The sequence below is a fragment of the Acanthisitta chloris genome, unplaced genomic scaffold (assembly GCF_000695815.1).
Source record: "Acanthisitta chloris isolate BGI_N310 unplaced genomic scaffold, ASM69581v1 scaffold8618, whole genome shotgun sequence".
NCBI classification, from domain to species: Eukaryota; Metazoa; Chordata; class Aves; order Passeriformes; family Acanthisittidae; genus Acanthisitta; species Acanthisitta chloris.
The window spans coordinates 12,609-38,545 of record NW_008688682.1 but is presented as its reverse complement, the minus strand read 5'-3'; the positions used below and the strand labels follow the sequence as shown (position 1 = coordinate 38,545).

At 43.6% G+C, this 25,937-nt stretch overlaps 2 protein-coding genes across 2 annotated transcripts in view; both read right to left on the bottom strand.

Annotated features, from left to right (window-relative positions):
- Positions 1 to 1,046: 1,046 nt before the first annotated feature.
- Positions 1,047 to 17,230, bottom strand: LOC103808346 (chromosome unknown open reading frame, human C11orf63). The gene is made up of 9 exons (XM_009081128.1): positions 17,225 to 17,230; positions 14,346 to 14,767; positions 11,401 to 11,896; positions 7,930 to 8,040; positions 5,460 to 6,037; positions 4,424 to 4,670; positions 2,594 to 2,674; positions 1,818 to 1,943; positions 1,047 to 1,241 (listed from the first exon to the last, which is right to left on the bottom strand). Exons 1-9 carry the CDS (start codon positions 17,228 to 17,230, stop codon positions 1,047 to 1,049), a joined length of 2,262 nt encoding a protein of 753 aa, XP_009079376.1.
- Positions 17,231 to 18,402: 1,172 nt separating this feature from the next.
- The window catches only part of CRTAM (cytotoxic and regulatory T cell molecule), an 11,729-nt gene continuing 4,194 nt past the window's right edge, over positions 18,403 to 25,937 (bottom strand). The window contains exons 3-9 of the mRNA XM_009081127.1: positions 24,938 to 25,081; positions 24,595 to 24,726; positions 21,727 to 21,920; positions 19,490 to 19,616; positions 18,958 to 19,104; positions 18,661 to 18,744; positions 18,403 to 18,533 (exon numbers count right to left, since the gene is read on the bottom strand). Of these exons, the coding sequence (XP_009079375.1) occupies positions 18,403 to 18,533; positions 18,661 to 18,744; positions 18,958 to 19,104; positions 19,490 to 19,616; positions 21,727 to 21,920; positions 24,595 to 24,726; positions 24,938 to 25,081 (959 nt within the window). The remainder of the gene's footprint in view (positions 18,534 to 18,660; positions 18,745 to 18,957; positions 19,105 to 19,489; positions 19,617 to 21,726; positions 21,921 to 24,594; positions 24,727 to 24,937; positions 25,082 to 25,937) is intronic.

Below are 25,937 nucleotides of genomic sequence, written 5' to 3'. Positions count from 1 at the left end.
AAAAAAAAAAAAAAAAGCCCTAAATGAACACACCACCCAGCCAGAAAGCACACCCTGCTTTGTGGGAGCTCTAAAAGGTAGTGGCTGGGGAGGAAGGTGATCAATTAAGACATTAAGCATTTTGCACCACATGGGCACATCTGCATGGCAGCCCAATAATAAGGCCATCAGCTCATTTTCAGGGGGCTGTTGCCTACTTCAACTCAATCCTCAGATCAAAGAGAAACTGTCTGCTTGCATTTTCTAATCAGAAAAGGGATGCTAATTTAGGTTCCTTAATGTGTGGTGATAGGAGACTTCTTCAATTAACCGAATTCTATAGCTCAGAAAATAAAACAGGAGGATACAAAGGGAGTCAGGCTGGAAAGGCAGAAGTTCTCATTAAATCAAAGGTCCAATATTCATTACCTCCAGCATCTGGGGCTAAACACTAAACATGGAGATCATCAAAGGGGGTTTAATGGGTTAAATTGAGAATATAATCTAATTAAAATATTAGGTACGAGTAAATAGCTCTTTGATATTCATCTGAAGGTTTCATTAAAACAGGCACTTGAGGCTTGTATGAAGGGGGGATTATCACTTTTAAGCAGAAACAACAAGTTGAGGTTCCCTAATCAGAAATGCTTCGAAGTGTTGCCATTTGGTTTGAAAAGAAAAGGAGGAAAGCAGTGACTGGCAGAGGATGGAATCATTCAGTATGGATGGATGGATGGATGGATGGATGGAACTAACTACTGCAACTACTTGTTGCAAAGTTGACAGCAAGTCCTTGTAGCAAAGTTGATAGTAAAGTCAAAGAACAGAGAAAAACATATTTAAACTACTAGATATGCAAATGTTCCATTTATTTCAAAACAGCTAGAGTAAAACCTACTCTCAAATGTACCAATGATTAAACTTAAGCCACTTTATATTTCAGTTTAGAATTATTCATTTCACTCAACTGGTGAATCACCATGGGAAGGTCATAGCACATAATTAAATACTTCAGACATTTTTTTTTTTTTTTTGCCTCAAAGATATCCCTTATATTTCCAAAACACCTATAGGATGTGAAGGGCTTTCAATGTAGCCACAATTTGCTTCTCCTGCTCATGTCTATGCTGCAGAGTTTCCAGGACTGGAATTTCAGGTAACCTGGTTCCATTCAGAGTCTGTGGCAGAGCTGTTTCCTCTTTGTCCCATTGGCTTTTCGTGCAAATCTTTGGTTTAGGAATCTTCTTAGCATATTCCAGTGCCTAAAACCATGAAAATTTGAGGTAACTGATGAGGAGGAAACCTGAGCAATATTTCCAATGGAATTTAGGTGGGTTTTTGTTGAGTCGTATTAATACATCTCCTAATTCCTGCTCTTGTTTCTGGCACAACTCAAGACTAGATGCTCCAGTGGTGACTGCAAATAACTCACCTCAAGTTGGTTTGTTATCTGACAACTCTGGAGATCTGACAGCACTTTAAATAGTGATTTCTCTTTCAAAAAGCCAAAGCAACAGGAGTTTATTGAGTTACAAACTCTGCAGTGGTGTTGTCTCAGCAGAGCACTGGGTGATGCTCCTAAGGGGATTCACTTCTCCTTTGTTCCCACCCTGCCCAGGAAAACATCTCTAGCTCTTTAAGCCAAGTGGAGTGTTGGGAGCTTGGATGAAGAGTTGCCAACAGGAATATCAACATAGTGTTGGGAGCTTGGATGAAGAGTTGCTAACAGGAAAATCAACACGGAGAAGGATTTTTAGCCTACTCTGAGTTCCATTTATGCCTTTCCATTGTGCAAAGCCCAGAACCTCTCCCTGGGTTTAAAGTTACTCTGTCCTTACCTTCTGTCTTGACACTAAAGGTATGACCTGAGGCTTTGTAGGCAACCTCTGAACAAAAGGAATATTTTTCATATTGTATTCCTTAATTTTCCTTGAGTATTCCTTTTGTAGATTTAACTTCTCTTTCTGAAAGAAGGAAAAAAGGGCATGTAATGAAATGTCTCAGTGGATCCAGCAAGGAAACACTTCTTTTCCACCAGAGTCTTCCATTTACACCTCTGTGGTGTCTAACCTGGATCATTGCTCAGCAAACACAACAGGAACCCCTGAAAAATGGCACAGCTTTCGTTAGCTGCTCTTCATCTTTAAGAGCTTTTCTTTGGCCTGTGTGGAGGACAGAGCTCCACAGCAATGTGACAGGGACAGCTTTGTTGTGGATGTTCTGAACATTTCAGCAGGGTAACTTGCATCCAGCTCTTTCCTTCTTGTGTTTACACAACTGCTTTGACTTCCATGTTGAAGGCTTGGACAGACCTTCTACACTGGGAGTGATCATACAATTCAGTCATGAGTGTATAATCTACTGCTGTACAATTAGCTCTGGAAAACCTTGTGAACTACTCCCTGTTGCTGGAACTACAAAATGAGAAAGTTAAAATGATCCCTAGTTGTCCTCCCTTCTGTTTGAATTTCCCTTTAGGATCTCAAGCTAGACCTAGAGCCAAGGACATAAAGCATCAGATGAACACAAGTTGTTTCTCAGCAGTGATTTCTTTGCCATTCTCCCCTGCTTAAGTTCACTTCACACAACTGAGAGGACAACAGAGACTCCTTACTTTCTCTTTGATTGCTTCATAGTCAGGTCCAAGGCCTCCAAGACTCACATTCAGGTCTTTGTAGAGTTTTGAGCTGTGCAGCTGGAAAACAAACAGCAGTGAGAGATTTGCCTTTATATGATCTCACAGAGAGCATAGCTAAACCAAGTCTGGGAGTGACCAAGCAAGTTCAGAGCAGGATTCACCTTGCAGGCTCACTCTTACCCCTGGTGTGTCTCATTTGAAGGAAGTGACCAACCAGACCAAATTAATGGCATAAGTCAAATGACATTGAGGTTGGAATGGAGCTTAGAGATGAGCCAGTGCCCTGGGCAGGGACACCTCCCACCAGAGCTCAAGGCTCATCCAACCTGGCTGTGAACACTGCCAGGGTTGGGGCAGCTAAAACCTCCCTGGGCAACCTGTGCCAGTGTCTCACCACCCTCATGGGGAAAAACTTCCTAATATCTATCCTAAATTTCCCTTCCTTCAATTTGTATCCATTGCTCCTTGTCCTGTCTCTACAGTCATTTCAACCACAGAGCAATGCAGCGACCCCAAGACACTTCTATATCCAAAGAAAATGTACTTTTCTTCAAAACTCATGTTCAAGCTAAACTGAGCTGCAGAGAAACTCCTTCCATGCACTGAGTTTTCCCTCTGAGGTTTCTTCGTGTCAGTTCTCTCTCTTATTTTCTAATATAACTTCCTAAATTTTCATTTTAGGCCCTGTGAGAAGTTAATCATTTAGATGTACAGCAAAATCAGTGTTCTCTCACTTTTTGGGATGAGTATGTTTGTAACTGTATGTAGTAATTTTACTGTAGAATAGTATATTATACTACTGTGTATTATAGATAGTAGTCTATTATAGGTATTATTCTAGATATATCATATATTGCTACTGCATGTTGTATATTATGCAGTAAATAAACTGCATTTACTTATAGGAAAAGCTGATTTTTCTGTGGGACACAACCAGCTTTATTCCCTGTGACATTCCTCACATAGGATGCGTGAGAAAGCTCCTGAAAAAATACAGGAGGGAAACAAAAGTTTGAGCTCAGGGAGACAGAAAGGGAAGGAAATCTGCCCTTCAGTTCCTATCCTAATCCTGCTAATTCTTCTTAGAGGCATCCAAGCAGCAATACACAAACTGCCTCCCAGATGAAACACAGGAGGAATTATTCCAGCTTAGTTTGTCTGCCCTGAGACTCGAAAGGAACTTGTTAAACGTTTAATTTGCCATGGGCAGCTCTGTGCTGTGCCACTGCAGCCCTGTTAGCTGCTTACACTGGTGCAACTGGACACACAGGGCAGACAAAGAGCTCCAAATTTTAATAAGGGCCCAAATGGGATCATCAGGAGGGTTGGAATAATGTTTATGCAGTTAGCTTCACAAATCCTCTAAGTTGGTTGTTGTGCTGTGTTTGAAGGCCTTGGAAACCAGGAGATTTGAGCTGGGCAACAAATGAGCATGACCAGGCTAATGGTTGGCTCAGCCCTGAGCTCAGACTACCTGCTGCTTCAGCAAAGAGCTGCTCCAAACAGCTCCAGCACTGGATAACCTGCAGGACAAACACTGCTCTGTGTGTTTTGGGGGCAGATTAGACTCGGTGGCACAAGGAGAGGTGATGGATTGAGTTGTTCCTTGGACTGAAATGGTTTTAATATCAGTTTCTACCTTTGCTCCTTGATTTTTAATCCTCTGGTTGTGTCCATGTGCTTTCTGGGATGATGAAATGTTTCTCAGTCCTCATTACATTTTTTTTTTTGTAGTTATTAAGGCAAAAATATGAATCAGAGAAGGAATAAAAATGTAAACCCTCCAACCCACACCTCTTGCCTTACCTTCTTGCTGACTTTAGGTTGGTGTTGCTTTCCTATCTGCATGAGATTTCCTTTGGAGTTGCTTTGGTTTATTTTCCCTGGATTTTCTTCACCTCTTCCTGGGTCTATCTGTGAAGAATTTTGCTCCTGGGAGTTCCCAGGTGGAAATGGATTGAGCAGGCACCTGTAAACTAAGGGAGCTCCTGCCCAAGGACAGATTCCTTGGGGATGTGTAAATTGGGAAGTTGCACAAGGAGCTGTTAGTGAGCTGTGAACAAAGGATTGAGAAGGATTTAACCAGTGAGAGAGGAAAGAGTAGGATTATCTATTATACACAAGCAACACTTCCATGGAATACACTGGGAACAAGGACACATGGAGATTTCACCATGACTGACTTTGCTTGCATCCAAATGTATAGAAACTGCTTGAAATTAAACTGTTACAAATTATAGATGGGGAAAACTTTGAGCCTGATACAAAACTCCCCTAAGTCAATGAAAACTGTCTTTAAACATCTTTGGATCAGGCTAGAGAAGCACTGACAGAATGAACTATCTATCTGCAATAAACCTTCATTTTTGTAACAAGGCAGGTGGAATTTTACACAGCTAAGGATTTTCTGCTCATTCAGAACTGACACTGGGCTGACTCTGGATATTCACCCTGCAAGGACACTTTGCTCCAGCTCATGCACAATGCTCTTTCCTAGCTATGCTTTAAACTCTTCTTTTAGCCTTTCAGAAGGAAACTTTGGATTGTGGAAAATTCTATGCTTGGAGTACAGAACTGTCCTTTGCCCATGTCAGATTTAAAAATAATAGCTGTAATGAATCTTTAATTACTAGTAATAGATAAATGAGTATATTATATATCTATTACTATAGTGGCAGGTTTGTAACCAAATAACTTTATCCTTTGGACTTTGAAAAGTTTTCTTGTCCATTGCTCTGTTTTCTGGGCATCATAGTAATATGCTAATCCTGTTTCAACACTTATATTCTTACCATAAACTACTGATAGTTTTGCTAGTTAGAACTCCTGAGAGTTCTGATACCTTTTATCCTCATCAATGTGTGTTCTGCACTCCTGAAAATTGGCATTAAAAGTAGATGGAATATTCCTCTGGCTTGGCTGTGCTTGGCCATGGGTCTTGGCATCTCTTGCAAAATGCTGCCCAGGGATGTGGCTGTGTAAATGCTGTTGGTTGTTTAGGGCATCATGCTGATAATTCTTGTTCTCCTTGCTGGTATATGCTGGAACTGGAACCTCTGCTGGGATACAGGTATGGCAGGTTGGGTGAAAAGGATAGGGAGATATGATAAAGTCTTGGCTAACAAAATATCCTGAAGTGGGGAAGCTATTTAAGCAAGTATTTGGTTTTGCTGCTGTATGAGTGTTGGGGCCAACAGCAGAAGTTGGACACAGACATTCCTGCAGTGCTCTGCTCTTGTCTTGCTCCACTGCAGTGGGAGCAGCCTGAGATCCTGATGTGTGGTGGTGACTGTGCTGCCAAGGCTCTGGATCTGCTGGTCTTCCTGGTGCTTCTTGGCTCTCATTCCTTGGGAAAGCTCTTCCTTTGAGATCCTGGTTGGATGTGACTTTATTTCTCTGGAAGAACTGATTGTGCTGACCCTGAAACAAGTCATCAAATTGGGGTGAGTTTCAGTGGTTGATGATCAACTATATACAAGGCAACATGAGTTTGGTTAGACCCACTAAAATCACACTTGTGTCTAACTCTGACTCAGAAAGTGATGCTCAGGACCAGACAACATCCAGAATTAGGATATTTAGGAGCCCTTAGCCAAGAAGAGCAGCACAGATGGAATTTAGGTGCTGTTCAGATACAATTCTGCATCAAAACTTTGCTTAATGGTCTGAGACAAATTCTGAAGCACTTCCCTATCAAAGTGGATCCTTAATGCTGCAGAGCACATCTAGGGAATGATGTTATGGTAAATATGGAATGAGGGAGTTCTATCTGCATGAGGTGCAGCAATAGGTGTCCTTAAACTCCCAGGACTGTTTCTAACCCTGTAGACAAGTGACAACTCACTGTCAACCACCTGGAGAAAAATATTTCAGAAGTCAAACTACTTCTTGGGTTTTATCCTCCAATGAAAGTGAACTGTACCAATTTTAGGGCAAGATGGTTATGCACACACTACTGCACTGGTCCACAGTAGAAACAGACTGATGTCAATGGTTCACATGATTCTATTTTCAAACCAAACTCTACACTCTGCCCTGTGTCCTGCAAAACATTATCCAGGTGACAAGAAATAATTGAAGACTTTCAGCACACCAGGACTACTGTTCTGAGCTAAACTGCCATGATTTAAATCTGGAGTTTAGCTAAGCTTTAGCAATTTTCAATTCTAGCATCAGGTGTTGCCTACTTTGAGGAAAAAGCCATGGCTTTCCTTCTGGGGAATACACAAATCTCATTTAATCTTTGTCAGAGCTAAAATCCTCCATTTCATCCTCCTGTCTCTCTCTAGGGCTCTTTTGTTAGCAACATTTGCAATCACTACTGTGGCACAGAACAACTACTTAACGGTAGGTATTAAATCCACATCTCCACCAGGATGGTTTGGGGAAAGCTTTAGCACTGGAGAATCCTGGAGCCAAGAGGATGATTTGTTAGCTTGACCTCTGCTGTAAGGATTAATGTTCTGGCTCACTGTACCACTGGTGGAAAGTAGGAGCTGCTGCCAAGCTGGGACCAGGCCAGTGTTTTGCCATTTTAGTGGAATGACAGCCTTGTAAAATACCTAATTCCTTCTGAAATTCCATATAAGAAGTAAATCTCTGGCAAAGAACAGCAGCAGAAATTGTGTGTGCTTTACAGGAGTGCAGGGTCCAGTCTGACTGAACAGCTGGGAAGGAAAACAGTACCTGAACTGCTTCAAACACTTGTGCTACAGAGAGAGTACCAAAAATATTGGTGTTGGTTTGCCAACTGGTGTTGGTTTGCCAAGAGGAATCCCAGTTGGCTTGGAGTTCTGGGTCTGAAGTTCTTGGTGTTTCATCAGTGCTGATAACCTGATCTCTTTCTTGCTCCAAGGACTGAACAATGGGTTCATTGCAGTGTTTTAAAGAACCAGCAAAACCAGATTTAGGAGGACAGAGGTGAGTGCAACTCGTACCATTTTCTGCTTTATGGTGACCCCTTGATGCTCACAGGGATTTTAGGGGACAAATAAGGCAGAAGTAGTTGAGTTCTAGCTCTGCACAGGACACCCCTGAGAGTCACATCATGTGCCTGAGATATAAAAATATATATATATGTATGTCTGTATAAGCTACATATAACTGTATATATACCTATAGGCTGTAATCTCATTGCTTTTAAGGCACTGATCACTGACAAATCCTTAAATAAAGACATAGATACTCATTTATTTAAGGATTTATTGTCAGTGATCAGCACTTTAAAAGGAACAAGATTCCAGGTTTAAATATGCCAACTTCAAGCTTTTTTACATCTATGTTTCAGTTACCAAATCCAATCAAAAAGGAACCTTGAGCTGCTGTAATTGCAGGTACTGTTGATCTTCAGGCTTTGTTTTCACAGTCTGCACTGGTTGGACACCTTGAAGTGTTTCATCATCATCAGTTTTAGGATCTGTAACCTTAAAGCCAAAAATGATCATGGCAACAGCTCAAGCAGAAGAGAGGATTTATAAGTCTTGGGGACAGAATGAGGAATAATTTGTCTCCTGTTAAACTAAAATGTTAAATTTAGGGAGTATCTAACAGAAAACAAGAAAATAAATGGTTGCAAGAGGAAAGGAAGCCAAGCTCCAATTAACAGTGGTGTGTAGGGAGTATTCCTTCTGCTTTCAAGAAGAGAGGCAAAGCAAATTGCAGGAAATATGCAGCACAGAAACCTACTTGGGACTCTCAACTGCCTGAGCTGCTCCATCTGTATGAGAGCAGTGATGCTCCTAATAACAGGAAAGCAACCAAACAATCATCATGGCCAAGCAATCAGCCAGAGACTGAGGGATCACACACACAAACACCCCCCAGACAGGTCCTGAGCCAGAGCCATGTGCAAAGAGAAGGTAAAACATAGTAATGGGGGGAGAAAAGCACAAGTAGCTGCAGAAATAGCCCATGGAGTGCACAGAGCCTGAGGAAACAGCTCACACACAAGGACATCATGTGGGCACAGGGAAGATATCCAGAGCAGAACAGCTGGAAATCCAATGGGAGCAATATTTGAGGGTGACTGTTGGCACTACAGGTTTCAAAGTTAAGCAATCCCCTTAAGAGATAGCAAGAAGGAAAGGATTGCATCAAATGTATTTTCCAGTTTGTAAAACCCAAGAGAAATCAATCATTTTTTTTTTTTTAGTCCTTTATCCTTGTGTTGTCCCAAACTCTTCCTAAGTGCCCTAGAAGGTGTGAGTTCAGTTCAGCAGTTGAGCAGGGTGAGTTGGGGACAAGTTCCCTCTGCAGTGACTCAAACAGCAGAACTTGCACTCAGAAGGTATTTGTGACCAAGAGAATGATGAACTGAAAATCCTCATGGTGTAATGCAGTGTGGAGCAAGTGTGAAACCCATTTTGAACCTCTCCCATTGGGGGTGGGAAATGAGGAATAAGAGGCAAAAGATAAGGAGGGTTTTTATTGTTGAGTTTTTGGGGTGACTTCGTTGCTCCAAAAGGCAATGGAGGATCTATGAGTGGTGACTAGAAGAGTTCACAACTTAAAAGTTAGCACAGATTTCCTGAACTGTGGAAAGACACAGCTCAGCAGTCAGTGAGATGTTTTTGGTGGAACCAAGTGCCTCAGTGCATTGCTAGTTCCCTAGGCAGGTAAAACATGCTTCTACATTATCTCTTTGAAAGAGGAACAGGACACAACCTCTGGCAGCATTTTTTGATTTTTTCTTTTTTTTTTTCTTTTTCTTTTTTTTTTTTTTTTTGTGGTGAACTCTTCTATTAATACCAATCAAATTGAGAAAATGATCAAATGAAATTGCATTTTGAGAATCATAAGCTGTGTAATGCCTATTCTGTTAAATTGAGGCCCATAATTGCTTCTCTACTGAAAAGACACAACAAAGACAGCAATCATGGCATGTCATTATCCCAGACTGGAAAACCAGCCTTTGCAGGGAGGACTTCAAAGGCTTGTGGTTCTCCAATTGCATTTGGCTGCTATTGTTGAAGCACAGGCAATCTTGATTAGGTGTTTACACTGAGGTAAGGCTCAGTGCACAGAGAGTCTGAGTGCCTTGGTCTAGAGCCATTAAAAAATTGTACATTATGTTCCTTGCTTTGAAGTAAGGGGCTTGTAGGTAGGAAAGCAACTCAGATTGAGTACAGCTGAGCTAGATTGGGCACTACTTCTCTCCCTTTCCCTCTCTCTCTCTCTCTCTCTCTCTCAAAGAAACTCATCATCAGGTTCTTTAAGTATCAGGCAACGCTGCAAAGAACTTGATGCTTTATCAAATGCTGTAGAAATTAGTAAATATACAGATCAACACACGTTTGGGGCATGTTTTGGTCCATCCAGGCTGGAGGTACAGAGATTTAGAGCTGTTAGCTCTAAATCTTACAAGAATGAGGCTGCAAATATTTGAACTAACGTTACACCAGCTGTATGCAAAGTCCTGACTTCAATGTCATCTCTGATTCATTACCACAGCACCTGAGAGTGATCACAGCAATAAAACAGCCTCAACAGCCTGCTGAGCTCAAAATAACCCAACTGAGGAAAACCAATGTTCAGAACAAGTTTGATTGCTCCAGCAGAGGACACGTGGCTTGTTTGCTTCTTCACATCCTAGATAGTTTTGCACTTTGGATAGTTTTCCAGGTGAGGTGACCAAAGTTGGCTCATGGACCAACAAGACGTTTCCCTTAGGCCTTTTTTCAGCCCTTGCAATGAGATGGAGCAATGGATATATTGATTAAGAACAAGTGCATCCACCTCTGCAACAAATCCAAAGCTTACTGAGAGCAGGTGGTGATGATGCTCATAAAATCCAAAACTGGTTTGGTTAGAAGGGACATTAAAGCTCATCCCATTCTACCTCCTGTCATGGCAGGGACACCTTCCACCAGAGGTTCTCCAGCCTTTGGAGCATCTCTGTGGCCTCCTCTGGACTATGCTTGGCCTTGTTGAGCTTCATGAGGTCCCATGTCTGAAGCCTGTCAAGATCCCAGTCTAAATTTGATACTGGCCATCAGTCAGCAGATGGAATCCTGCCCAGCACTTGTGTTTGAAGGCTCTAACTAATGATTGACTGCGAAATGTCAAACAACTTGTGTGAAGGATTGAGTGGAAATGCAATTACAGCTCCTAATGAACCATTATACATGAGTTGGTTGCTTTTACTTGCTGCTTAGTATGCATAATGGGAAGGTGGGAGTCATGGAATCACTCCAGGAGCTGCAGCAGGGAAAATTCTGAACTTGGAAAACTACAAGGACTTTGTGCTGGCATGGAATCACTCCAGGAGCTGCAGCAGAGAAAATTCTGAACTTGGAAAACTACAGGGACTTTGTGCTGCAAGGGACACTTCTCCTTGCCAGGGCTAATGACCAGTAGACACAACATCAGAGAGTGTATATTGACTACCTGACAGTGTCAGGGACCAGTGGACAAGCTTTTTTTTTTTCCAGCAGAGCTATTAAGAGCACTTGTTTTTCTTTTCCAGTTATAATTTAGATGATGGTAAAAATAATTAGTGTAGATTGATGCTAATTGAAGCCGTGTTGATCTGATTATATTTGCTATTCAGGGAGTTGTGAAAATATTTCCTTGCTGAGTGCTGGAGAGAGGGATCAGGACTTTGTGGGGTAGACAGTATTCAAAGGTATGAAAAAGGGGAAAAAACCATGTTCAAATCAGGGCTGTGAGGTCTCAGTTGCCTGACTGCAAATCTATTTATCTCCTCTGCAAACTGTTCAGGCAGCAACTGCATTTTAACACAGACAGAGCTCAGTTGATACCAGAGATATGAAGATGTTACCCACCTGCTCTTGAAGAACTTGTTGCTTTTTATTGTGTAACTCAAGGTAGGAATTTATCCTCTCTGAATTTAACCCTAAAGTCTGTTTATTTCTCTTCACAAAGTTCTTTTTTGCTCTTTGTGGTCTCTCTTGTTGACTCTGAACAGGCAAAGCACTTCCACTAGTCCCAGAACTACCTTTGGAACAGGAACCACTTACAGGTTCCTTCTTTTGGGCATGTTCAACAGGTTCATTGTTGACCAGGACATTTGGTTCATGGAAGCTGAATAATTCCACACTCAACTCTGAGAATGAATCTTGTGCTTTTGCCTCCTGTTGATCCTTTTCCTCTAGAGAGTCATTGCTATGGAGGTAAAATGAATTTTGTGGCAAGTCCAAACTGTTTCTTCCAGCACCTGGAGATGTTTTGTCTACCTCAGAAAATTCTTCTCCCTTTATTGTGTCCTTCCAGTTGGGATTGTATCTTAGGTTGGAATATTTGTCCACAGGCTGTTGCTTCCTATTGAAAGAAGATAACCCAAATTATTACTATAGAAATTGTGCATGTTCTATATAATTTCAGAGTACAATTGGAGCTAACAAATGTCCTGCAAAGTGTTTTAACAAACAGTAGAAAATTCAGGCAGGAGCTTCCTGTTAATTTTGAATTTTCCCCTCTTAGTGAATGAGAAATTAGTCTAACATTCAGATCACAGGAAAATATAATCTTTACCCTAGATAAGTCCTAGTAGGAACAGCTAAAAGATGAGGATATATTGACATATTGTGTTGTTTCTGTAGCCTACACAAGGCACTTTGTGCTGCTCCTTCTTCAAAGACTCTGCTGAGCAAAATACAAGTGATATTCCTGCTAAAATCACTCTCTCAAGTGTCCTTTTGAGTCAGCCTATTGCTCCATTTTTATTTTCTCTTCCCATCCCTACGAAACACTATGATGTGTCAATACAAAACCACCTCTAGAAAAGGCTAAGAGTAATTTTTCATCAAAAACAGGTTGTAGAAAACATATATGTGGGTTTGCCTAGTTTTTTTTTAAACAAGTGGCCAAATCATTGCTCTGAATTATGTTTGTCATGAAGCAAAGACAAATGTTTTGCCTTCTAAAAAAATCCACAATTGTTTGCGTTTAGGATTTCTGGTTTGATCCAACAGGAGGTAAATCAACTGCAGGAGCCAAACACTTTTAAATTGAGTTCCAGGAGATGTGCAGGCAGTGGCAGGAGTAAGAATGTGGGAGGAAAAAAAAAAAGTTTTTAACAGGGTTTTTTCTTTTCTGGACCTGCAGTACAGCCCTGATTCCTTGGGCACTGACATGAGGATATATTCCAAGCAGCTCCTGCTAACAAACTAATCTATTTTTCTAGCAATGCTTCTCATTTCAGGTGAGTATTGGTGCCATAGTATCCTAATACTAGAGATTAGATGATTTACACCACGAAAACATGATTATTCCCAGCTGTGATGCACCACAGGTAAGCCAAATAAAAAAAAAAAAAAAAAAAAAATGATGAGATGACCACGTTTTGAAGTGAGTACAGAAATATGTGATCTAATTGCAGTGATTCAAGTGCCAGAGGATAATACTAAGGACTTGTATTGTGCTGCAATGTGTGCACAGCAGCTCAGTTGTGTGGAGCAGCTCAGGTCACTGCCCAGGGACAAAACGAGTGTGAAGAGCTCCTTCAGCCCTAATCATCCCCAGATGAAAAAAAAAAAATAAAAATACACCTTTTATTCCTCCTCCTAACTCCATGGAAAGGTTAGCTGGACCCTGCACATCCCAGGAGTGTGGTGTGGAGACAACAGATGCAGCATTTCCTCTCCTGAGCTTAGTAATGGATGTAGAGAGGAGGTTTCATATGTATGTGCTGTGATATTTGCTCCAGTTAATGGACTGTGGTGAAGTACTTGCTGGGCTAAGTTCAAACCAAATAAAATCAAATTTCCATTTAATGAAGAGCCTCACATTCAGCACAGTATTCAGACACAAAAATGACTAAAAATTAGAGCACGTTGCCGGCACAATTAACATCATTTGCACTCACAATAAAATATTCAATAACTGCCCATTTTGCCTGTTGAGGAGGTGAATAAAAGCATGCTATTAATCATTTAGCCTTCATTTGTTTGTCATTTTATTTTTAAGGAGACAATTAAATGGAAACTGCACGTTATTATTACTTTAGGTTTCATTTAAGCCCTTTAAACTGGGGAATTATTCCCAATTTATACAGGTTTAAACCTTTCCTGCACATGACAGCAAACTAAGTTTTAGTTTATGTACCAAGTTAATCCTTTCTGTAGGATGTCTAAAGGTGACAACAACCATGTACATTTGTAGGTATATATAGCCATAAAGGACAAAACTACATTTATTTAAGCCATCAAATGTTGCCTGTTTGGTCACAGAATTGGCCTCAGTGCTCTGTAAGGAATGAGAAAAAGATGTGTCAGTACTGATTCCTGTTTTCTCTCTGGTCCTTACCTAGTTCAGGTCCATAAATTGAGCAGAGTTTGCCTCTGCAAGAAGTGACTGGAACCAGTGTGTGGAGAAACAGGATATCCTGAGTTGGAAGGGACCCACAAGGATCTCCAAGGTCAACTCCTGTCCCTGCACAGCTCCAATAATCCACCCTGTGCCTGAGAGTGTTGGCCAAACACTCCTGGAGCTCTGTCAGCCTTGGGGCTGTGCCCACTGCCCTGGGGAGCTGTTCAGTGCCCAAACACCTCTGGGGGAAGAACCTTGTCCTGCTATCCAACCTAAAGCTCCTCTGACACAGCTCCAATCATTCCTTCAGGTCCTATCAGCAGTCCCACAGAGCACAGATCAGTTCTGCCTCTCCTGAGGTCTTCCCTGTCTCCTCAGTTGGTCTTGTCATGTGTATTCTGAGGAACATCACGTTTCAAAGCATCAGAACTCTTCTCCTCTACTGAAGTCTACACCTTACCTTCCACCACCATGGTTCTTCTCTACTCCACACGTATTTGTGTCACACTCTGCTTCTTCTTCTTCTGTAAAGCTCCTTTCCTCCAAGCTATCTCCTTCCAAGCTGTCATCCTCCATCTCCTCAGAGCACAGCCCTAGCAGCTCCTCATTGTCCAGGATCTGCTGCTGCAGCCCCAGCTGGTACCTCATCTCCTCCTCAAGGCTGTCAGGCTCAGACCCCTGAGAGCTGGGCAGACTGGGGATAGAACTCCCTTCACTTACACAGGTCCTTTTCCAGCTCCCAGGCTGGAAATGTGCTGCTGTGAGGACTTTGGGAGGAACTTGGATTTTATGGATTTTGTAAGTGTGTGGAGAAGAAACTGAGGTGTATTTGATGTCTGAAGGATTCACTCCATGCACTGCAGAGATGGTTGTGCACTGACCCTGTGTGTGGGAAACAGAACAAACACTAAGAGATTGTTCAATTTAGCATAGTGATTATATTAAAACCTGGAATTGGGGTTAGTATCATTGGCTCAGGCTCAGATTTTGACCTTCTGTTGTTCAAACAATTCTATGTTCTCACCTTTCACACTGATTTTTTTTTTTAAGCAATGAATATTAAGGTTTCCATCCAGCACATGCAGCACTTACTGCTGTGAAATCCACCTTAAATTATTGGTGATAATCAATTATGTACAAACAGCTAAGGGAAAGGAAAAGAAGCTGAGACAAAGCAACAAAGACATTATCAGTTCACTTCTGAGACGTAAAAGGAATGTTGTATGTTCTCTTGATTCAACTTTATATCATCCTGATATATGAAATCAGCAAGGAAGTGTGACAGGGAACACAATGAAAATTACTGCAGCACTCTAAATTTGGATGAGGTTTTATATTTGATTGGATTGAGGTGTTCATAAGTCATTTGCACCAGCAGATAAAGTGTCTGGGAGGGAGGAAAAAAGAGTGTTTAGTACATTAGTCACAACACACCCATGGGACCAGTGTGGGTAAAGGTGCACAGGGAGTGTCACTTAGGACGTGGGTGATAAATAATTGCTAATTTTTCAGGGTTAACACTACTGGGCACGTGTGAATTCACCCTCCAGGAGGCCTGGGCAGACTCCTGTGCCCTCTGCTCCCATTGCTGATCACTTGCAGCCTGGAGAGGAAATCTCAGGAGGTGCAAGGAAGGTGGAAACTTGCTGGGAAGTGTGTGTCTGTGAGCAGCCCCTGGGCAACCCTTGTCCCAGGGACTGTCTCCAGCCTGAAGCAGGACCTCAGCCCCCTGAGGAAAGCCAGGACAGGTCTGTGACCCCAAATCCTCCCCTGTCCCCTCTCCTATGTCCACAGCCCTTGATCCCCTGTCCTCAGTCCCCTCTCCTGGTCCCCTTACTGCAATCCCATCTCCAATCTTCTCACCCTGGTACCCAGTGCCCTCTTCCTGTCTCCTCTCCCATGTCCCTTTACCATGGTCCCTTCTTCCCAGTCCCCTGTCCCAGATCCCCCATCCCTTCATTCCTGTCCCTGTTCCCCTGTCTCCTGTCCCTGGTCCTTTCACTCCAGTCCCCTTGCCTTTCCTGGTGCCCTATCCTCACCCCTATCCCTGTTCCATGTCCCTATCCCTGTCCCAGTCTCTATCCCTGTCCCTCCCCTATGTCCCTCTCCCTTTGGAATCTCTATCCTAGTCCCTCTCCCTGTCCTTATCCCCTCTATTCCTGTCCCAGTCTCTATCCTTGTCCCTCTCCCATGTCCCTGTCCCAATCTCTATCCCCTGTCCCTCTTTCTGTGCTTATCCCCTCTATCCCTGTCCCTATCCAAATGTGTCCCTCTGCCTGTCTCTATCCCAATCTCTATCCCATGTCCCTCTCCCTGTCCTTATCCCCTCCATCCCTGTCCCTATCTCTACCCCTGTCTCTATCCCTGAACCAATCTCAATCCCTGTCCCTCTGCCTGTCCCTAGCCCAATCTCTATCCCTGTCCCTATCTCTATCCCTGTTCCTCTGCCATGTCCCTATCCCAATCTCTATCCCATGTCCCTCTCCCTGTCCTTATGCCCTCTATCCCTGTCCCTATATCTACCCCATCCATCTCCCATATCCTTATCCCAATCTCTATCCCTGTCCTTATCCCCCCTATCCCTGTCCCTATCTCTATCCCTGTCCCTCTGCCATGTCCCTATCCCAATCTCTATCCCATGTCCTTATCCCTCCCCCCATCCCTGTCCCTATCTCTATCCCTCTCCCTCTGCCATGTCCCTATCCCTATCTCTATTCCATGTCCCTCTCCCTGTCCTTATCCCCTCTATCCCTGTCCCAATCTCAGTCCTTGTCCCTCTGCCTGTCCCTCTCCCATGTCCCTGTCCCTCTCCCTGTCCTTATCCCCTCTATCCCCATCCCAATCTCAATCCTTGTCCCTCTCCCATGTCTCTGTCCCAATCTCTATCCTTCTCCTGTGCCCCTATCCCTATCCCAATCTCTATACCATGTCCCTCTCCCTGTCCTTATCCCCTCTATCCCTGCCCCAATCTCAGTCCTTGTCCCTCTGCCTGTCCCTATCCCAATCTCTATCCCTGTCCCTCTCCCGTGTCCCTGTCCCTCTCCCATGTCCCCATCCCTCTCCCATGTCCCTGTCCCTCTCCCTGTCCTTATCCCCTCTATCCCCATCCTGATCTCAATCCTTGTCCCTCTCCCATGTCTCTGTCCCAATCTCTATCCTCCCGTGTCCCTGTCCCTATCCCAATCTCTATCCCTGTCCCTATCCCTATCCCAGTCTCTATCCCCCTCCCTATCCCTGTCCCGGTCTCTCCCCCTGTCCCTCTCCCGTGCCCCTATCCCAGTTTCTCTCCCTGTCCCTCTCCTGTGCCCCTATCCCAGTTTTTCGCCCCATCCCTCTCACCTCCATCCTCCGGTTCCCGCATCTCTCCCGTTGCCATAGCAACCTCGAGGACGCTGCACCTACCACTGCGGGAGCACAGGGGAGAGCAGAGTTCCCCCGCGGGCACAATGGTAGCGCCCGGGAGGTGCCAATTTCCACCTAATCATGGAATTATTTCCAATTTTAAGCGTTTTAACCCTGGCAAACCAAGGGTATCAATCCCATTCGGTACTCAAACCCAGTTTGCAGCATCTCTGGTGCTTCTAGTGAGAAATAACCATCTCGAATGACAACACACCTTTCTCTTGTCATGTAAATCTTTATTTTAGGGATTTGGGTTTATCCTTTTGCACTAGGAAAGGTTGCTGGTGGTGATGTGGCAAAGATCTGCAGGTGTAAAGTCCTGGTGAACCTCCCAGCTTGCCTGCAGGCAGGTAAGTGCCTTCATCCCTGGAGCTGGGGAGTCCCATGTGTCCCATCCTGCATCCTCTTCACCAACCCATTGCTTGAAGACTTCATAAAATCCTAGAATGGCTTGGGTTGGAAGGGACCTTAAAGGTCATCTACTTCACCCATCTTCTCTGCAACACCCCTGGAAGCTCAGGTGATGTGGGAGAGTCAAACAGAGCACCCAAATGTGCTCAGAGACCAGTGATGTGTTCATTGTACACATGAGGAACCAAGGGAAAAGTCCTAGCAAGGGGGAATAACCTTCTTTTATTGTCACTTTGGACACCAGGATGCTTTCCAGCTTGGTTAAATCCAGCTGCATGTCCAGGTTTGGGGTCAGAATGAGATCACACAAGCCACAGGTGGTTCACAGCACTTGGGATTTCCTTCTCATTCCTGTGGTCACAGAGGAGGTGGCTGAAGCAATCCATGAAATATCTTCATATCCCACAGTCTAATTGCATGTTCCCTTGCCAGGATCCTACTTACTGACAGGACCTGAGGTGGGATGAGCTCTATTTGTGGCAGTGGTTAATGAAATCCCCTGAGGATTACAGGTACATCAGGTGTCCATTGCTGACAGGTTTTTGGGAACACCAATCCCATCTACCTGTCCTGGTGGGAATCAAAGCAATCCCAGTTGGTTTTGGGGTTGAGAGCAGCTGTTGGTACTTCTACTCCCTGAAACCATATTGATACCTGAATGCTTTAGCACAAAGATCAGTGTTTCTGCACGTTGTTTCCCATTGCTATACATCAGTTTCCTTCCCACAGCCAAACACTTTCTCACTTGCTGCAATGCTTTTGTCACTTGGATTCTTCTGGGTGGTTTCCACATATCTTTCTGTTACATATTGCAGGTTGGACTTGTGATTGGCAACTGAAACACAAGCACACAGTTATTATTCATCACTAGTGTAGGGGTAGGAAAGCTGCAGCCTGCTCTGGCCTTGAACAGCAGCAAATGCTCCAACAGGAGTTAGATGATGTTGGTTAAAGCTTTTTACCATGTCCATTCTTTTCCTGGCCTGCATTGTCTTCATTAGATTTGGATTTATAGCTCTCCAGTGTCTGCTCTGAGGCATCATTTTCTGTGCAGAAAACAAGGGTAAGTGAGATTTTACCATGGCTTTTCTTCCCTCTGTGCCTTGAGCATAAAAATCCTGAGGGACTAGTCATAAAAAGGCTTAAAATAACAATCCCAAGGTTAGCACATTGCTTGGACAGGGCATCGGACTAGTCATAAAAAGGCTTAAAATAATAATCCCAAGGTTAGCACATTGCTTGAACAGGGCATGACCCACCTCTCTTCCACACTCCATGAGCTTTCTTCAGCTTCCTCATGAACAGCAGGATAATGATGAGCAGCACAAGGATCAGAGCAGCCACAAGCATTGGCAGCAAGAGATTCTTCTCCTTCTTTATGATGCCTTTGGATTTGGGATCTTGCTCTGTAACAGAGGCAGGTGGAGGTTTGTGTTGTTACATAGCTCCCTGTGAGTCTCTGCTCATTAAGATAAGAATGATATAACCTGACCCAGGCCTGATGAACAAGGTGGGAGAACACAATTCACCTTATTGGACTTAATTTTAGGATGTGAGGTCACATTTTTTTATTGCATGACCAAGAAAAACTGATTAAAATCAACAGATTTGGTCTCTGACACAACAAACAGTAAAACTGAGCTCCTATCTACATGGCACAAATGAGGATTACAAACCAGTATCACCCTGGAGTGCTGACCAAAGGTTTGGAGGGACATTTGTGGCCAGGCAACCCCAGTTTGGTGCCACAAAGCTCAGTGCATGTGTGGAAACTCATTAAAGAGTTCATACCAATGGAAATCACAGTCACATTTCCCTGTGGTTGTGAGGTTTCTGTGCTGGGAAGTTCCTCTTCTGTGGCATTGCCAGGGAATGCTGGTTCAGTCCCTGGAGGAATGGAAAGGAGAGCAGTATTACTCTGAAGGCAAAGGGATGCTTAAAAATGCATATTTTCCCAGCACCTGACTTAGAGCTCTGCACTCACTTCCCTCACCCTGTGTTTTGTTTTAACCTGAAAATCACCTAAACCTCATGAACAGAAATCCTCAGTCTCTCCAACAAATTGCCTAAACCTCATGAACAGAAATCCTCAGAGTCTCCAACAAATTATTGAAGTCAATGTGTCCCATTTACAGCCAAATTAAACCAAAGCTGAGCTTTGGGGGAGTCATTTTGGAGCTTTCCCTCTCTGTCAGTTTGCTGCTCTGGCTTGAAACACCAGGAATGAACATATATCCTCCTCTGTAAAGCAGATACTTTGGTATTCATATCCCTGACTACTCCTTTCCCATCCTCACAGCCCCAAGGGATGTAGTCACCCAGTGTGACAATCCCTGTCCTTTGCCACAATCCTCTATGGCTGATGATATCAATTCTTACCAATGGGCTCATCATAACTCCATGAACTTCCCAATTCTTCCTTTCCTGCTGCAGTTGATGTTATTCCAGACCCTGTGCAGAGAGAGAGGTGAGCTCTGACTTCCTTACTCACACAGACAGTACTTCCTTGTATAATCACAGAGTCATAGGATGGGTTGGGTTGGAAGGGACCTTAAAGATCATCTAATTCCAACCTCCCTGCCATGGACAGGGACACCTTCCACTGGCCCAGGTTGCTCCAAGCCCCATCCAACCTGGCCTTGAACACTTCCAGGGATGGAGCAACCACAGCTTCTCTGGGCAACCTGTGCCAGTGCCTCAGCACCTCACAGGGAAGAATTTCTTCCCAATATCCAATCTAAACCCACTTTCAGTTCCTTAATGAACATTGGTTTGTGAAGCTAAAAAGATGATTTGTGTTGTGTCTACCAGAACTTTGCATTCATAAGAGGTTTTCCTCCTTATTAGAAAAAGATGATTTGTGTTGTGTCTACCAAAACTTTGCATTTTCTCCTTATCATGTGTGTGTGAAAGTCACAGAATCCCAGGATGGTTTGGGTTGGAAAGGACCTTACAGATCATCTTACTCCAACCCCTCTTACAAGATTCAGGCTCCTTTTCCATGTATGTTTATCCACATATGGATGAATCCTTTATGGTGTATAGCCATTCTGGGATGTTTCTAAACACTGATGTATCACCAAATATAAACAAAGAGTTTGTGAACTTTGAAAGCAGCAATTGATTTTCCACTGCAGGACCTCCCATGCAAACACTTCGGTGGGTTTTGGCCAACCTATTTGGGCAGTGGAGCTCTGGATTCTGCTGGAAACAGCTCAGTTCAGTGACTGGAGCCTGGTCCATGCACAGATTAAGTGTTGTTGCACAGTGCCATCTAGTGCAGTCCATCCAGAGCATCCCAGCCTGACTCCCACCAGACTGGGATGTCCTTCTGCATCTAAGGAGTGAGACTTTGTTAGGGAACAAGCAAGGAATGCTGTGGTTTGTGCTCCACACTCTGTACCATGGGGTGTCATTCTGTTCTCAGGAGCATTTCTGCACTAGTTTGGTAAATTCATGGGACTAAGACCAAACTTACAACTGGATGTGACATCTGGGGTGAAGCTGAAGTTCTGCTGGGTTGGTGTTGGCACTGAGGTGGTAAGTGCTGGTTCCTCTGCAGGAGGGATGGTCCCTGCTGGTTCCTCAGCTGTTGCAGAAGGGCTGGTTGGTTGTTTGGATCCTAAAGGAAAGCCCCCAAACATGATAAAAATCAGAAGACACTTTGCCACTTGAACTGGTCCTTAAAAATCTAAACCTGCCCTGTTTGCTCCATGCTCTGGACTGTTTGGGTGCTCTGTGGTCAGGGGTTATCCTTACAGTCCTACCCTCCCACCCTCAGTTCCCCTTGCTCTCTGACCATATATGATGCTATGAAATGAGGAATAAAATGAAAGTGGGTAGGCTGGAGCAGAGACTGTGCTGCTCTTCAGCTCTGACACTGAGGAAGAAATCCAACCTCTTTTTGCCCCATGCAGCCTTCTCATTTAAAAACAGATTCCACACATAGGACAGCAAACTCTGGGCTTCATCTTTCCATGTGTATCTGCACAACCTTCAGCACCTCAGAGCAGCAAACTGGGCTAGGCAGTGCTGGAGGAGCCTGAAGTACCTGTGCTGGGGAGGTCCTCAAACTGGAAAGATGCCACCAACTTCTCTTCTCTCAGTGCTGGGTGGTGAATGATGCAGCTGGCTGTGGCCTTGGGTCTGTAGGCAAGGACTGTCAGTGTGCTGGTTGTGCTCCATTTCTTCCCATCAGCTTCTAACTTGTGCCTGGTGTCACCTACACACCCATTGGAAGAGAACATTGAAGTGCTTTCCAGTCAAGAGAAATTTAAAGAACATCCTGGCAGGGCAGTGTGCATTGCTGTGCTGGCTAAAGCAGCTTCTCAGCACTGTGCACGTGATGCTCACAGGAGCAGCAAGGTCAGGTTTTTTCCTCTCACTGTTTTTGTCCAGACCTCACTGCACCTCCTGTGCTCAACCCAAGGGTCTTATTCCAGATGGAATGAGTTGAGTTGCTTTGCTGTGTGGAGAGTCTCAAGGCAAGGGTGGCAGGGGATGGTGCCCAGTGACAGCACAAAAGGAGTCATGGCCAGAAACTAAACCACAACAAATTCCACCTCAACATGAGGAAGAACTTCTTTCCATGGAGGTGGCAGAGCACCCAGGCAGGGCATGGAATTCTCTCTTTGGAGATATTTCCAAACCCACTTGGATGTGTTCCTGTGTCACCTGTGATCCTGCCTTGGCAGGGAGCTGGACAGAATTATCTCCAGAGGTCCTTTCCAACCCCAACCATCTCTCATTCTGTGCCCTACTCTGCAGCACAACTGAGATCTAGAAAACTCCCAATTCTACTATGTGACATCCAAGAGCATTGAATTCTTGTCTTAAGAGCTGTGGATTTGTTACCCCAAACAGACAAAGAAGATTTTTATGCAACATTTGTGCTTCTTGATAAATCTACACAATAAATATTGACGTGCAATAGTTAGATAGGTACAAAATAAGAATGTTACATGATTCCCAATCCCAGGCAGAGTCACTGCAATGGGTTAGGGAGAGCCATGTAACCTGTCTGATGGAGCTCCTAGTCCTCCAGGCAATACTGACTGTGTTTATATGATAAAGAAGCATAAAGATGTATTTCATGTGCCACAGAGATGTGTTTGAATAGAGGGAAGGTTTTCAGATGTTTAACTCCAGGGCCCATGGTAGCACAATAATCTCTACTGTCTGTTTATAACATAGAGGTTCTGATGTTTTCCCTTAATCTGTTTCCCTTAAATGAAAAAAATTCCTTGTTTTCAAATTAGCTTTTGCAGATAACTCACTGTATCACACAGACCAGTATTTCTCAGCTCTCTTTTCCATCCCCAGCAGGGTCATGGAAGAGCTCAGAGGCATTTCAGAGTGGTTTTCTAGGGAGGAAATAATCTTTGTCAGCAGCAGCTCAGTAATTACAGTTGGTTTACCCCTGCTGAGCCCTGGTGGAACTGAGGTGCTGCTGGTAATTAAGATTTATTAGCTATTTTCTGATTAGTATAAATATTTGCAGTAAGTGATTAGAGCTGAGAATGGAAGGGGAGGAGGGAGAGGCCTTAGAAAAGGAAAGGCACATGCAGAAAGTTTGAGAAACAGTGAATTTGGGCAAGGAGTTTTTTTTCCTTTCAAGCAATTTCATTGGTGTTTGCCATAATAAGGACACATCAGCACCTCTTCCTGCTAACAAGGCACAGGTGGAACCAACTCAACAGGCACAGCACAGACCTCGTGGTGCTTAGCTGGGAGGTGGTAGAGCTTGCTCTGATGATTCTGCTCCAAAGGTAAGGAGAAATTAAATTTAAGGATAGATTTTTGTGAAGCTAAATGAAGAAATGCACGTTTGGCTTTATGGAGGTGTTTAGTGTCTGAGTTGTGTCTTGTGATGTTGCAAAGAATTCACTTTATCAGGCCAGAACTGTAGCTGGCTCAGGTTTGAGGAAACCTTTGGGTTTAGAACACTGGGGAGAAGGTGTGGAAAGACTTAGAGGTGATGTATTTATTGCTCTTCCTAATTTCACAGCTGCTATTCTCCAAGCCCTTCCAAACAGCTCAGATCATCCCAAACACAAGCAGCACTTTAGAACCAAGACCCAAACACTCTAACCATAAGGTGTTTTCCAGAGCATCTTATTTGCATTAAGACCTGTGTATTAATCCCTAGAGTTTCTACAATTCATTTTTGATTCCTATCTATATTCAGGCCAGAAAACACACTTCTCTCTGTGGTTTTCTAGAGCTTTTAGCTTAAAAAACCATCTTGAGGACAGGAGGAGTTTACAGGCTGAGCTTTGAATCTGGTGCTTGATGATGCAAAATACAAACAAGAGCTTGTGAATGCATGAAAAAAGATAGATTTGCATCTCTGGGTGTTTTCCTCACCCTTTGCTCCAGATGTGCACTGCAGCTCCTGAGGGAGTTATTATTAGAGCAGAACTATTTATAGTCCTTGGAGAATAGCAGCTGTTTATACAGGATCCAAGTGAAATGAGAAGAGAAGCTGCTGCTGTGTCTGAGCTACTCAGCAAAGATGAAAAGAATCTGCAAACTGGTTACAACCCAAAAATGGTTATAATGGATTTGTTAGCAGACTTTGTGCTTGGGCTTGGAAAATGATATCTCCAGGGATTTGGATTCATGTCATCCCAGTGGAATTTCACTCCAGACTTTCAAGGGATTTTGGTGCCAAGTGTTGCTGAATGTGAGTGAAGCAGATGAACCTTTGCCTTGCCCACACACTGGAATTTAGTGCTGACTCTTCAAACCTGCACCAGGTTGTACTGAGTAGGGATGAGTGGTGGTCCCAGCTGGATGTGTAGCAGAAGGTGTTTCACCCTCCAGTACTTTTCAACTGCCCAAGGCTGCTAAAAAGAGATTTTTTAGTGATCAACCCCAGGTGCTTGAACACTTACCTGGGAGCTCTATCCCATTGTCCAACAGCCAGGTGATGTGGGGCTGGGGTCTGCATCCTTGGGTGTAGCAAGACAGTGTAATGCCTCTTTGGGTGTCTTGGGATACTTTCAGGACTGGATTAGAAGGAGCAGCTGCAGCAATAAAGTTTAGAATTAGTTCTAGTGCATCTTTCTACTTGGTAGAAACTTTTTGCTGCACACAGAGCATTGTTGGGGGGATTGAGCCAAGAGCAGGATCAGGTCATGTTAAACACAATAAAATTCCATGTAAAACTGCAGGGTTGGAGTTAGGAGCTGGCTCTGTTGTCCTGCTCCTTTGGGATGAAGCAGTGAAGGAACTTACCAAATATCTGAACAGTCTGGGTCTTGCTTTTGAACTGTTTGCTGTATTGGAAGCATTTGTATTGGCCTTCGTCGTGCACTGTGAGGTTGGACAGCTGGATGGATAGTTCATCCTTGGAATAATGGATCAGTTTGTACCTCTGGTCTCTTAACAGAAAACAAAGCCCAGCATGCCATGTGTGTTGTGGTACATGAGAGGAAAGCAGATAAGCAAAGAGGGAATGAACGAAGATAGTTTTGATTACGACATTTAAATTCATCCACACATGATGTGAGGGAGAAGTTTGCAATGAAACCATTTCCTAGCACATCTGTGCTTTGCACATTCCCCTTTCTCAGCCTTCCAGTCTTTAGGTCATTCCTCCTGCTGGATGACCCATAGGACCCCCAGGGTCAGGCCAACAAGTCCATAAACTTCCCACAACTGCAGCACAGAAAGTGGAACTTCTTTCCCTTAAAGTGAACTGAAACTGGGACTGTGCACAGTCAGAGAGACCTCAAAATCTCTTTTTTATCTTTTTAATAGGCTTTGTTTTTAGCTGAGGTCTTGCCAAAATACAGAGCTGAGAGAAAGTCACCATAATCTATGGGAATTATTAGCTCTGAAAGGGTTTTGAGGTCACCACGATGTGAGACTTGTTGCTTGTTGTATTTGGAGCTGCAAAAAGATTGGAGGGAACTGATTCACAAAGGGGTTTGTTTACTGGAGAAGGCACATGACAAAGGTTCCCAGTAGTGACTCAGAATAAAAGCTGAAAATCTCCATGGTCAGTGTGAGGTTTGATTTCTCCCTAAACAAGGACTGTTTACTTTGTATGGCAAAAGAAAAAATATTTAGTGGGTCTGATTTATCCAGGACCCAAATGCTTTGCAAACTCTAGTCCTTGTGGGTGTTGTTTCATGTGTTTTGTTGAAGGGTAATCATGAGATGTTGAAACTATAGGTGGAATCTTCAGGTGATTTAAGATAGATTTTGCTCACTCAGGTTGGAATTTGCTCCT

Excerpts from the sequence above, each read along its gene's own strand:
- LOC103808346 (XM_009081128.1), bottom strand. Across the intron at positions 2,675-4,423 it reads AACCTAAAGTCAGCAAGAAG|CTGCACAGCTCAAAACTCTA; the intron begins GTAAGGCAAGAG and ends TTTGTTTTCCAG. Across the intron at positions 1,242-1,817 it reads CTTTAGTGTCAAGACAGAAG|GCACTGGAATATGCTAAGAA; the intron begins GTAAGGACAGAG and ends TCATGGTTTTAG.